The sequence below is a fragment of the Dryobates pubescens genome, chromosome 6 (genome assembly GCF_014839835.1).
Source record: "Dryobates pubescens isolate bDryPub1 chromosome 6, bDryPub1.pri, whole genome shotgun sequence".
Lineage (NCBI taxonomy): Eukaryota > Metazoa > Chordata > Aves > Piciformes > Picidae > Dryobates > Dryobates pubescens.
Genome location: NC_071617.1, coordinates 31123971 through 31135914, shown reverse-complemented (window position 1 = coordinate 31135914; position 11944 = coordinate 31123971). Strand labels below are relative to the sequence as shown.

Genomic DNA, 11944 nt, shown 5'->3' with positions numbered 1-11944 from the left:
ATTTATAGCGCCTACCAGTTATTTGCATTACAGGCACTACTTAGTCAAAGGACAAAGCTCCAAACACCCCTAAGTACCTGGGAGAGAAGGGTAACGTAACCTTAGCTGTACTGGCCCTCATCTCTAGGACTGCCCTCCTTGTCCTATATAAATGCTTATTGCTGGAAACTCAACATCACAGAAGGCCCTTGTATTAACCCACAAGGAGCTTTTGTAGGTCGTAAGGAAGTATCTGTAAGAGATCTATCCTGTCAGTGTGCTTCTTTTCTGTTTACCTGAACTCTGAGTTTCCATGAATCTTTTCTGGCTGAGTCATCCCCAGGAGCCAGGCTGCATGTACCCAACCACAGCATCCCAGAATCCTGTGAATGGGCTGAATGTTAGGGTACTGCAGACTGCCTTGAGTTGAAGACAAATGCCTTACTCCTGTGTCTGGGGGAGTTTCAGGAAGTGCTTGCTTTAGGAAGATCTCTATTTGAGACTGGGAAATGGGAACTGAGTAGCAGCATCTATGCAGGGTGAAGATCCAAGAGTCTGCTGCAGCATGGATGCTGGCCCATATATGACATAACAAAAGTCAACCACATTCCCCCATTCTGAATTACAGGGTTGTAATTCCACCTTAACAATCTGATTACTACAGAAACCACCTGAGCTTTGCTCCTCTCTTTAAGACAACCATATACTTCCCTGTGCAATTATAATCTTGTTCTATGTTTCAGCTGCCCGGCACATTTTTTTTTCCTCCATCCTTATATACTTAATATTGAGGTAGAAGTTTTAACTAGTATTAAAACACATAAAGAAAATGGACACAATCTTAGCAGGCTAGCAGTCCAATGACCTCCACAACTCACAAAAATCTTGCACACTGCGGCTATACAATCAGCAATTGAAGTGGCATAAAAATCATTCTAAAAATACCAGACAAAAAACAGTATATTAAAAGAAACAACCAACAGTACAGTAGTGAGTTGCAGACACATTTTTTTTCATTACACTTTTAAACAAAAATTCTTCCTTTGCAACAAACGGCAGGAGCAGAATTTTTGGTGACATCGGAGATGTTAGTATCCAAGTAAGAGTACACGATGAACTCCTAAAAGCACTGACTTCTCTGAATAATGATCTAAACATATACAGGTAATTTAGAGTGGTGGGGTTCAGTTAGGCATTGCTTTCACACATGTCTATTGCAAAAGTAATAATAATTAATAAATCTGTGTTCTTAAGCCTGTAAGGAAGATCAAAGCAACATAGTAATAAACTTCACAAGGACACTTAAAGGACTTATTGTTCACACAGTATGTCAATATAAGGGACACAAATCACAACCACAGGTTTTTGGTGGTGGTTGGGATTTAAAATTTTGGGGGGTTTTGTGGTTTGGGTTTTTTTTTTTCCTTTTTTCTTTTCAACCCCAGTAATACTACAGCAAGTTTATATTAATACCTAAATGATGTGATTTAAACTACTGCTATAAGGGCTGCTGTTCGTTACCTCCACTGTACTCTATATCAAACAAGCTACAAATTTCAGCTGAAAGAACTTGGCTTAGCTTGAATTTCCTCCTGCTGATTTAATTATTGTCAGGAATGTGAAAATACATTCAGTGTAAGGAAGCTGTTAAAGCCAAGGTGGGGGGAACAGTTATTATTCTTACAGCTATTTTCTAAGAAATACTAGATGTTCCAGCTTTGACACTACATTTTTTTAACTGGGGGGGGGGAAATGTGTGGATCCATGAGTGGCAACGACAGATACTGTTTACAAGCCTTCAAGGAGAACATGTAACTAACATCAAGGCAACTTTGCAGACTCAGTTGAAGTGTATCAATTTGTAATCTACACATTTACAGGGGCTGCTCTGCTCTGAAAGCTGTTTCCCAATCTGTGCCAAAACATGTGAAGCTGTGTCGAATACTTCTGATGATAGACCTCCAGGCTCTCTTTCTCCATAATTGATTTAGTTATTAGTTATGGAGGGAGAGAAGAGATCCCTGAGGCTTGGTAAAACAGTATTCAGTTACTAAAAGCAGCCCTTGGTGAATTAATATCATCCTACCAGCTCTTTCTACTCATTATTCCTTCAAATCTTGTTTTCCTGGACACCAGCTGTCACAGAGAAAGTCTCCTGCCTTTTCTTCTCCTGTCTCTCTGGCTGGCTGAAGTTGGACCAGCACGGTCTGGAGTGTCTCCTTCACCACCTGGATCTCCCTCTGCAGAGACTGTGCAAGCTTTATTAAGGAATAAATCTATAGGTGATTGGCAGTCTCTTTCTTCTTTCCAAGTTATTAAATAAATTCTTGTTCTGCTGCTCACAACAGATGGCCACGGGTATCTAATTGTAGCTTCAAATTCTTCCAAATTGTTGGGATTAAAGATGAATACATTGCTCACACTTGCCTTAAAAAAAAAGGAAAGGGAAAAGAGAAAAAAAGGGAAAAGAGAAAAAAAGGGAAAAGAGAAAAAAAGGGAAAAGAGAAAAAAAGGGAAAAGAGAAAAAAAGGGAAAAGAGAAAAAAAGGGAAAAGAGAAAAAAAGGGAAAAGAGAAAAAAAGGGAAAAGAGAAAAAAAGGGAAAAGAGAAAAAAAGGGAAAAGAGAAAAAAAGGGAAAAGAGAAAAAAAGGGAAAAGAGAAAAAAAGGGAAAAGAGAAAAAAAGGGAAAAGAGAAAAAAAGGGAAAAGAGAAAAAAAGGGAAAAGAGAAAAAAAGGGAAAAGAGAAAAAAAGGGAAAAGAGAAAAAAAGGGAAAAGAGAAAAAAAGGGAAAAGAGAAAAAAAGGGAAAAGAGAAAAAAAGGGAAAAGAGAAAAAAAGGGAAAAGAGAAAAAAAGGGAAAAGAGAAAAAAAGGGAAAAGAGAAAAAAAGGGAAAAGAGAAAAAAAGGGAAAAGAGAAAAAAAGGGAAAAGAGAAAAAAAGGGAAAAGAGAAAAAAAGGGAAAAGAGAAAAAAAGGGAAAAGAGAAAAAAAGGGAAAAGAGAAAAAAAGGGAAAAGAGAAAAAAAGGGAAAAGAGAAAAAAAGGGAAAAGAGAAAAAAAGGGAAAAGAGAAAAAAAGGGAAAAGAGGAAAAAAGGGAAAAGAGAAAAAAGGGAAAAGAGAAAAAAGGGAAAAGAGAAAAAAGGGAAAAGAGAAAAAAGGGAAAAGAGAAAAAAGGGAAAAGAGAAAAAAGGGAAAAGAGAAAAAAGGGAAAAGAGAAAAAAGTGAAAAGAGAAAAAAGGGAAAAGAGAAAAAAGGGAAAAGAGAAAAAAGGGAAAAGAGAAAAAAGGGAAAAGAGAAAAAAGGGAAAAGAGAAAAAAGGGAAAAGAGAAAAAAGGGAAAAGAGAAAAAAGGGAAAAGAGAAAAAAAGGAAAAGAGAAAAAAAGGAAAAGAGAAAAAAAGGAAAAGAGAAAAAAAGGAAAAGAGAAAAAAAGGAAAAGAGAAAAAAAGGAAAAGAGAAAAAAAGGAAAAGAGAAAAAAAGGAAAAGAGAAAAAAAGGAAAAGAGAAAAAAAGGAAAAGAGAAAAAAAGGAAAAGAGAAAAAAAGGAAAAGAGAAAAAAAGGAAAAGAGAAAAAAAGGAAAAGAGAAAAAAAGGAAAAGAGAAAAAAAGGAAAAGAGAAAAAAAGGAAAAAAGAGAAAAAAGGAAAAAAGAGAAAAAAGGAAAAGAGAAAAAAAGGAAAAGAGAAAAAAAGGAAAAGAGAAAAAAAGGAAAAGAGAAAAAAAGGAAAAGAGAAAAAAAGGAAAAGAGAAAAAAAGAAAATAAAAAAAGGAAAAGAGAAAAAAAAAAGGAAAAGAAAAAAGGAAAAAAAAATACCCAGGCAAACTGAAGCTCTCAAGTAGCACGATTTAGCACTTTAAAAAAAGAGAGGGAATGGGGGATACTGCCTCCATACTCTTCTCATGGGAAGGAAGGACATTAAGAGTGTACCACCAGCAGCAACAGCTTTGGATGAAGGGTGGTTTTTCAAGTCAGAGATGCAGACCATGATGGAGCACACACCAGGTAAAGGCAAGAGGGGCAGCAGGAGCAGTCCGAGACATAAACTGGATGACCACAGCTTGTGCGGCATTAGTGAGCTCAGCAATGTGTGCTATGCAAAGGTAGCTTATAGCAGATAAAGTGTTTCCACTCCCTTACCTCCAGAAGGCTTTAATCTTAGCTGAATTATCAATATAATTGCAGCACTGAAATCACAGATACAAAGCTATATGAGGCTCTGCAGTGAGTGCTTTGAACAAGCTGAAAAGCAAACAGATCAGCAGTAGCAAGGTTGTGCTGTTCTACAAAAGGAACAAGGCCACCTGAAAAGCATCCAAAAAAAAAAATCAGTAAAAATACTTCATTTGGTTTGAGTTTTCCACATTTTATTTGCCATTGTCTAGTTCAGGTTCTCTGTAATGCCCTCAGAAAAAGAATTATGGATTGTGGTTTAGCCTTTCAATGTATCTTCCACTCCCCTTTTCCCTAGCTCCACAATGACAGAGGGAAGGTGTCAGGTGGTGGTGACAAGGATAGGAGGGTTGCAGCAGTGACCAGAAAGGCAGATGAAGGTATGACACGCAGCAGAGATAGCAGCAACTGCTGAGACATCCACAAGTTTTTAGGCAGCTGGGTTCCCTAGGTACTACACCTTTTTGTTCTGACTAGTCTCTCCCGGGAACGAGCACAAGTTTGTACTATTGATACATCAGCTTTTCTGCTGATACAGAGCACAGAATTACCCAGGTTGGAAAAGGCCTTTGAGATCACCAAGTCCAACCTATCACCCAACACCATCTAATCAACTAAACCATGGCACTAAGTGCCTCATCCAGTCTCTTTTTAAACACTTCCAGTGACGGTGACTCCAACACCTCCCTGGGCAGTCCATTCCAATGGCCAATCACTCTTTCTATGAAGAATTTCTTCCTAACACCCAGCCTAAACCTCCTCTGGCACAGCTTGAGAACAAGAGGACACAGTCTGACACAGGTTGCCTGGGGGAAGAGACCAACCCCCACCTGTCTACAAGCTCCCTTCAGGTAGTTGTAGACAGCAATAAGGTCTCCCCCTGAGCTCCTCTTCTCCAGGCTAAACAACCCCTGCTCCCTCACCTGCTCCTCACAGGGCTTGTGCTTCAAACCCCTCACCAGCTTTGTTGCCCTTCTCTGGACATGTTCCAGCAACTCAACATCTTTCCTAAACTGAGGGGCCCAGAACTGGACACAGTACTCAAGGTGTGGCCTAACCAGTGCTGAGTACAGGGGCACAATGACTTCCCTGCTCCTGCTAGCCACACTATTCCTGATAGTGGCTAGAATGCCATTGGCCTTCTTGGCCACCTGGTCACACTGCTGGCTCATGTTCAGCCAGCTGTCAACCAGTAGCCCCAGGTCCTTTTCCACCTGGCCACTCTCCAGCCACTCTTATGCCAGTGAGACCATCCATCGTTGAATCAAGTGCAAGGAGCAAGTGTAGTTCAGTGAGACAACCAACCCTATCACCTCTTCCATAGCTTACACTACATGGAAAGGAAAGCAAGCACGAAAATAATTAGACCTTGCTGAAGCTCTAAACCAATGACCAACATGAACAAGCACTTGGGCCCACCCACACTGAGGCTTCCTGTACAGGTATAGCTAAAGGGCAAGGACCCCAATAGGCTAACCCAAGTGGGTCAAAGGAGAAAGAAATAAGTTAATATCTAGCATTAAGTCATCAAATGATCTCTGAGAGCCAGAAACTCACTTCAGGGTAAATGAAAGAGGCTGACACTGGAACAACTCCATTTAAAAATACAACACACAGGAAGGATAATGCACAAGGACAGGCTTTAGCCTTCACAGAGCTCATCCATTATGAAATGTTGCTTCACTTGACCCTGATGTCAATGCAATGTCAAGAAAAAGAGACAGCCTCAGGTTATGTGACTGTAAAAAGTGAGCTGCTACTTTTGAAAAATTGAAGTGAGGACAGACTATGGTAAAGCTACACAAACCACCACTCTTTCAAGCAGTTATGCCTTTGAAAAGCTTTTCAGCTGCTTTTGACTCTATCAGTTCCTCAAATTTCCATCTTTGTGTGTTTATGTATGGTTACTATGGTGTTAAAATGCTTACCAGGCATATTCATGCATCATTCTAATTTCTGGACAGCTGTATTAATCTCAAAGGGATTCTAGCTCTGATTACAAGTAATGGCAGTACACACAAAACTTTGCCTCTCCTACAGTCTCAAAGTACTATACAAGGACAAATTAATTATGCTTTGCATCTTCTCTAAAGTAAGAAACATTATTATCCTCTTATAAATGGTCTGGACTGTCCACCCTTCTGCAATTTAATCATGAGGCTCTGCTGAAAACCTAATTGGTAAAACAGAAATTCTTCAGTTTATGAACACCATGAAGCCTCTGAAATTTAATTACTTCTGAGGCAGAGTCTCCGACTACACGCTGCTATTTGTAATATCCCAAGCAATTACAAAACTCTTTTCAGGTAAAGAGAATAAGCAAAATCGAAAAAAACCCACCACCCTTGACCATCATGACAGAGTCTGTGATTTACAAAGAGAGATTACTGTAAAGTTATCTCATTTTCTGCATGAAAAATGGGTTCGACAATGCACGTCCTGTCCTGTTCTGTCACACAGATGTTTAGCAGAGAGAGACAAGAGGTATATATTGCCAACCAGCTGCACTCCTATAGAAGAGATTAGAAGATTATATTGTTAGACAAGAGGCCTTGGAAGGACAAAGACCACCACAGAACTGAGGTGTAAGGGGATTTTGGAGAATAGCAGGAGTTTTGGACATCTGAATTAAAAAATAAGTCTTGAAAACCAAATAATCTGAAAGAGTTGTTTGTTTGGGTTTTTTAGCCTGGTTAACTATTCTAATTGTTTCTAATAGCTATTCCAGTGACTTCTTCCTCAAAGAAGCTCAGTAGATGCCCCACTACATAACTGCATGTGTCTCCTAATCACAGGAACCAGTACACACAAAGGAGCCAGCCACTTGAAAAGTAGCTCTTTGGAAAAGGATTTTGATGTCATGGTGAACAGTGAACTGAACTTGAGCCAGCAGTGTGTCTTTGTGGCAAAAGTGGCCAACAGAGTAAGAAAAGCATTGCCAGCAGGTGGAGGGAGCTGATCCTTCTGCTCTACGCAGCACTGGTGAGGGCCCATCTGGAGTGCAGGGTCCACTTCTGGGCTTCACAGTATGTGAAAGATACGGACTTACTATGGTGAGTCCAGCACAGGGCTGGCTCAGTGGACTGAAGCATCTGTCATATATGGAGATACTGAGAGAGCTGGGACTGTTTAACCTGGAAAAGAAGCCTCAGTTGCTGAAGGGTGGGAATGAAGAAGTGGGAGCCAGACTCTTCTTGCTAGTGTACAGGGACAGAACAAGAAGCAACAGGCAAGAATTCTAAACCAGGAAATTGAATATGAATACAAAAAAATTACTTGGGTTTACTGTTGTTTGTTTTAACGAGTGTCAAACTCTGGAACATATTCCACAGGCAGGTTGTGTAGTCTCCATCCTTGGAGATACTAAAATACTGACAGGATATGGTCCTGAGCAACCTGCTTTAGATGACCCTACTTGAGCATGGGTACAGTCAGATCAGATGATCTCAAGATGTCACTTCCAACTACATGATTTTGTGATTGTGCAAGCTGTGTGCCAAAGGATGAGAGAAGAGGAAAGACAATTCAACATTTAATTGGAATGACCTGAGCTTTGACCTTTTTGAAGTGCACTCCTGGGAGTGAAGGGAAGATACTGAGCAAATCCTTGCTGCTCCTATACAAAGCCTGTGTGATGTCTCTCAGCCAGAGAGCAAAATGGCCTTTGGCAGTCCATCACTTCTTACAAAACACAGGAGGTGCTTATGGTATTGAAATCAGATCAGAAATTTTGCATGTCCCCCCCTCCGTTACCGTCTCACTCCTTCACGTCCATGAATCTGTTTCTACAAACTAACAGAATATCCCTCCCACATCAAAACCAAAACACTCCTCAGGGTTGTGAAAAATGGATCACTTCATTAGTCTGCATATCAGCTGTCTCCAAATCAGCAGAAAATGGAAGGCAAAGAAGCTACACCACATGAGTGGAAATCAGAATAAACCAGGTTGGAAGAGACCTTTGAGATCAAGTCCAATCTATCATCCAACACTATCAAATCAACTAAACCATGGCACCAAGCACCCCATCCAGTCTCTTCCTAAACACCTCCAGTGATGGTGACTCCACCACCTCCCCAGGCAGCCCATTCCAATGGTCAATCACTCTTTCTATGAAGAACTACTTCCTAACATCTAGCCTAAGCCTCCCCTGGCACAGCTTGAGACTGTGTCCTCTTGTTCTGGTGCTGGTTGCCTGGGAGAAGAGACCAGCCCCCACCTGGCTACAATATACTGATCACCCTTCAACACAGCATGAACAATACAAGAGGAACCACAATGTGACACATACTGGGAAGAACTCATTCTCCTGTCATCAAAAATAAAATCAAAGAGGGTGCCACTGCTGCCTCTCACTCTTGTGGGATCCCCAAACATCTTGCAGGTTCACCTAGGGTGAGACTCCTCAGTAATGCACAGTCAGGGCTACATTCTGTGCTTGTGATTCTGCCAAAAACCTACACTGGCATAAAGCCAAGGCTTGTGTGAGAGCCTGCTGGATCATAAAGGTGAAGGGTCAGTGAAGTGACCTGCAGTGACTAATGAATGTTTAGGTACAACATTCTATTTTCAAAACAACTGCTTAAAATACCCGTTTTAGGGCAAGGAATAAAAATTGCTTCTATAATAATAGTCCAGACAGGTTGTCCTCCAAGAAAAGCATTTTCACTAAGAGGAACCATTACATGCATTCAAATTGTCTATCAAAATGCAACTGCTAATTAAGAACAAAAATGACTGTGAAATTGCAATATAGGCTCCATCTAATTTTACTTGGAATTCCAGGCCTTCACTGTCAGGAAAGTAACACCTCTCATTAGTTCTGTAGTCACCAGAATGAGTCACCTCTCATCCTTAGGTTTTTCCAGTTAATGATGTAGACTGTTTCCATACACTTGCCAGCGATTAACCATAACTGAATGTTTTGCAAGCTTATTTGGTTACACTACATACAATTTAGCACATGTTAGAGTACGAGGAAGAGCTCCTCAGTAGCGCTGTATTGTTTGATGCTTTTAATACAGAAGTACAGCTTAATATTTGTTGTGAAAAGCTTCAATAATGAATTAGAATCTCAAGCAGGACTGTGCTTATAGCCAGGACTAAGAAATATCACTGATTTCTCCTTTGTTCAGGTTGTGCTGGTAATTATGACAAGAAGCATGGCTGATTTAAGTGTGCTCTGTCATTGAAAAGCAGAATCAAAACCAATGACATCTGGGATTTTTCTTCTAATACAAACTTAATTATTAATCAAAGACATCACACACTATACATTAGCAAATGGCTTGAGAGCACCAGGAATTTATTTTATCAGTGGAGTCTTTAAAAGTCTTTCAATAATCAGACAGGACCAGTGTAGATTTGTGCAGCTCCAACATAGATTTTTAACATGGGACAGTTTGTAACATTCATGTGTAAGAGGCATGAATGGGTTGATGAGGGAAAGGGCAAAAATAACCATTAAACAGGACTCTGAAGAAATTTATCCTGCTTTCATTAAAATTTCAGGTCTTTTAAGCTTCTGCTCGCAGACTTTCAATGTCAAATGCATAATTATCCAGTATTTGGGATAAGAAATTGTCTTATTTAAAACCAAATAAACTATCATACAAACAATGGATCTATCCATTAATCATTAATTCTTCTGCTGAGGCTAATTATTGACATCAATCTTGGTGCTAGTACCTGCAATATGGATAAGTTACCAATAAGTTTAGTTTATAGGCACTAAGCAGTTCTCATTTAAAAAGCCAACCTATCAGTCTGCAGCACTGCAGTAGCTGTTTTATTCATTCCTCTTACAAGTACAGCACCACGATTACACGTACCAGATGGTAACATTTTACACACATTGATCTGGACTACCTCTGAAATAGCAACTGAATGTTAATGAGGGGTAGCTGAATTGCTGGGCTGCCTCTCTGTATGTCCCTGTGTTTGAAACACAGATTCTTATTTGTGAATGTGGTCTTGCTAGGACCAGGATGCTGCACAATGTGCATTTCTGTAGTGAGCTATGTCAGACACCTGTGGCTTAGAATAAGACAAATCTGCAACTCAAACTTTCAATGACTAAGTTTTGTTTTTATATCTAACTTTAGCAGTTTCAACAGCTACAAAGAAATATGCATACTGCATAGAAAATGCAAATACTACTATTTTACTTACTTGCAGGGTATTCTCTTCAGGGAAAATAAAAACCAAAACCAAACAAGTTTCTCAGGTTTCACCTTACACAGTTAAACTGTTAACTACAATTAGACCTGATTGTTTGGTTGGAATATGAATTTAAGCCCACTGCAAAGAACCTGTAGAGACTGTAAATATAACTAAAAGAATAGTGCAGATTGGCCTGCTGCAAATATCAGAAAATAATCTTCCTGTGCATTGACATGCGTAGAAGAAACTGACGTAGTAACAATTAGCAACTGGATTTCTCCCCTCTGATGCAACCCCTCACCAGAACCTTCCCTCTCATATTCCTTTAAAGTTTATGATTTTGATATCTCTAAAGAAACCAAGTTTCTAGAATAGGAATTTTGCAATGCACTAGCAATAGATGCCAAGTTACTCAGCATGCAGTGGTAATTCCACATACCCACCTCAGCTTAGGGGGAACCAAATGCTTCCTAGCACTGTCATCATCTCAACTCATTCAGCTGTCTGCACAGGCTCCTCTTCTAATCTCTCCAAGATGAATTCATTAATCTTTCTTCATTATCCTATTGCCTGCCACCTCTTCTCCACTAAAACCTAAGCAGCTAAGTGCTCTTATCTTCCTTAGCCTCACTGATTCTTTTTCTCTTTTCCCTTACTTAGAACAACAGAATTTATTTTTTGACAGGTTTTTCTGTAGGGAAAAGGCTGTGTTAAACTAGCACAGAAAGCTACAAATGAAACAATACTCTGTGCTCTTAAGTTCTGAAAACTGTCCACAGATGTAGGCCCAATGAAGGCCTCACAAAGGTTAAGCAACCTTCAATCAGATACTGAATGACAGATGAAGCACAAAAAGAGATAAGACAACATCTCATCTGGCTACTTGCACTGGGGTGTAAGAGGCAGATTAAATTGCACAAGATGCCACATAGTGCATCTGCTGCCCAGTTTTTAAAAGGGGGAAAAAAATCCAATGAACAAAAAGTGGCAACATACACATTCTGCATAAATGATGTAGCACTTAATTTAGCTAAATCATGCTGGGAAATGCAGGTATATAGATGCTTGTATCCAGACAGCATTTGGTGCACTAGATATTTACTTAAACAAGCATTACAAACAACAGAATTTTAACAGTGGAACAACGGCTTTTCAGTGCCTAACATCAATTTACAAAGAAATAACTTCTATTTAAATCAATTAGTGTTGGGTTAGACCACAGTGAAAATACATTGTAGGAAAATTTGATACAACAAAAATGCCCAACTCAGCAAGACAACCGATTCTCTGTTGCATAATGTATGAGTCAGTAGTGTGCTCAGGTGGCAAAGGCAGCCAACAGCATGCTGGCCTGTATTGGGAATAGCCTGACAAGCAGGAAGACCAGGGAAGTGATTGTCCCCCTGTACTCAGCACTGGTGAGGCCACACTTTGAGTACTGTGTTTAGTTTTGGGGCTCTCACTACAAGAAACGTGACGAAGTGCTGGGGTGCATCCAGAGAAGAGCAACAAACCTGGTGAACAGGGCTTATGAGGAGAAGTGGGGGGAACTGGGGTTGTTTAGTCTGGAGAAAAGGAGGCTGAGGGGGAAACCCCATTGGTCTCTACAACTACCTGAAAGGAGGCCTGAGAGAGGTG

General features: G+C 40.0%; 1 protein-coding gene across 1 annotated transcript in view; it reads right to left on the bottom strand.

Moving 5' to 3' along the window:
* Positions 1-1741: 1741 nt before the first annotated feature.
* The window catches only part of DISC1 (DISC1 scaffold protein), a 208017-nt gene continuing 197814 nt past the window's right edge, over positions 1742-11944 (bottom strand). Inside the window, exon 13 of the mRNA XM_054162257.1 lies at positions 1742-2237. Within this exon, the coding sequence (XP_054018232.1) occupies positions 2082-2237 (156 nt within the window). The 3' untranslated portion in view covers positions 1742-2081. The remainder of the gene's footprint in view (positions 2238-11944) is intronic.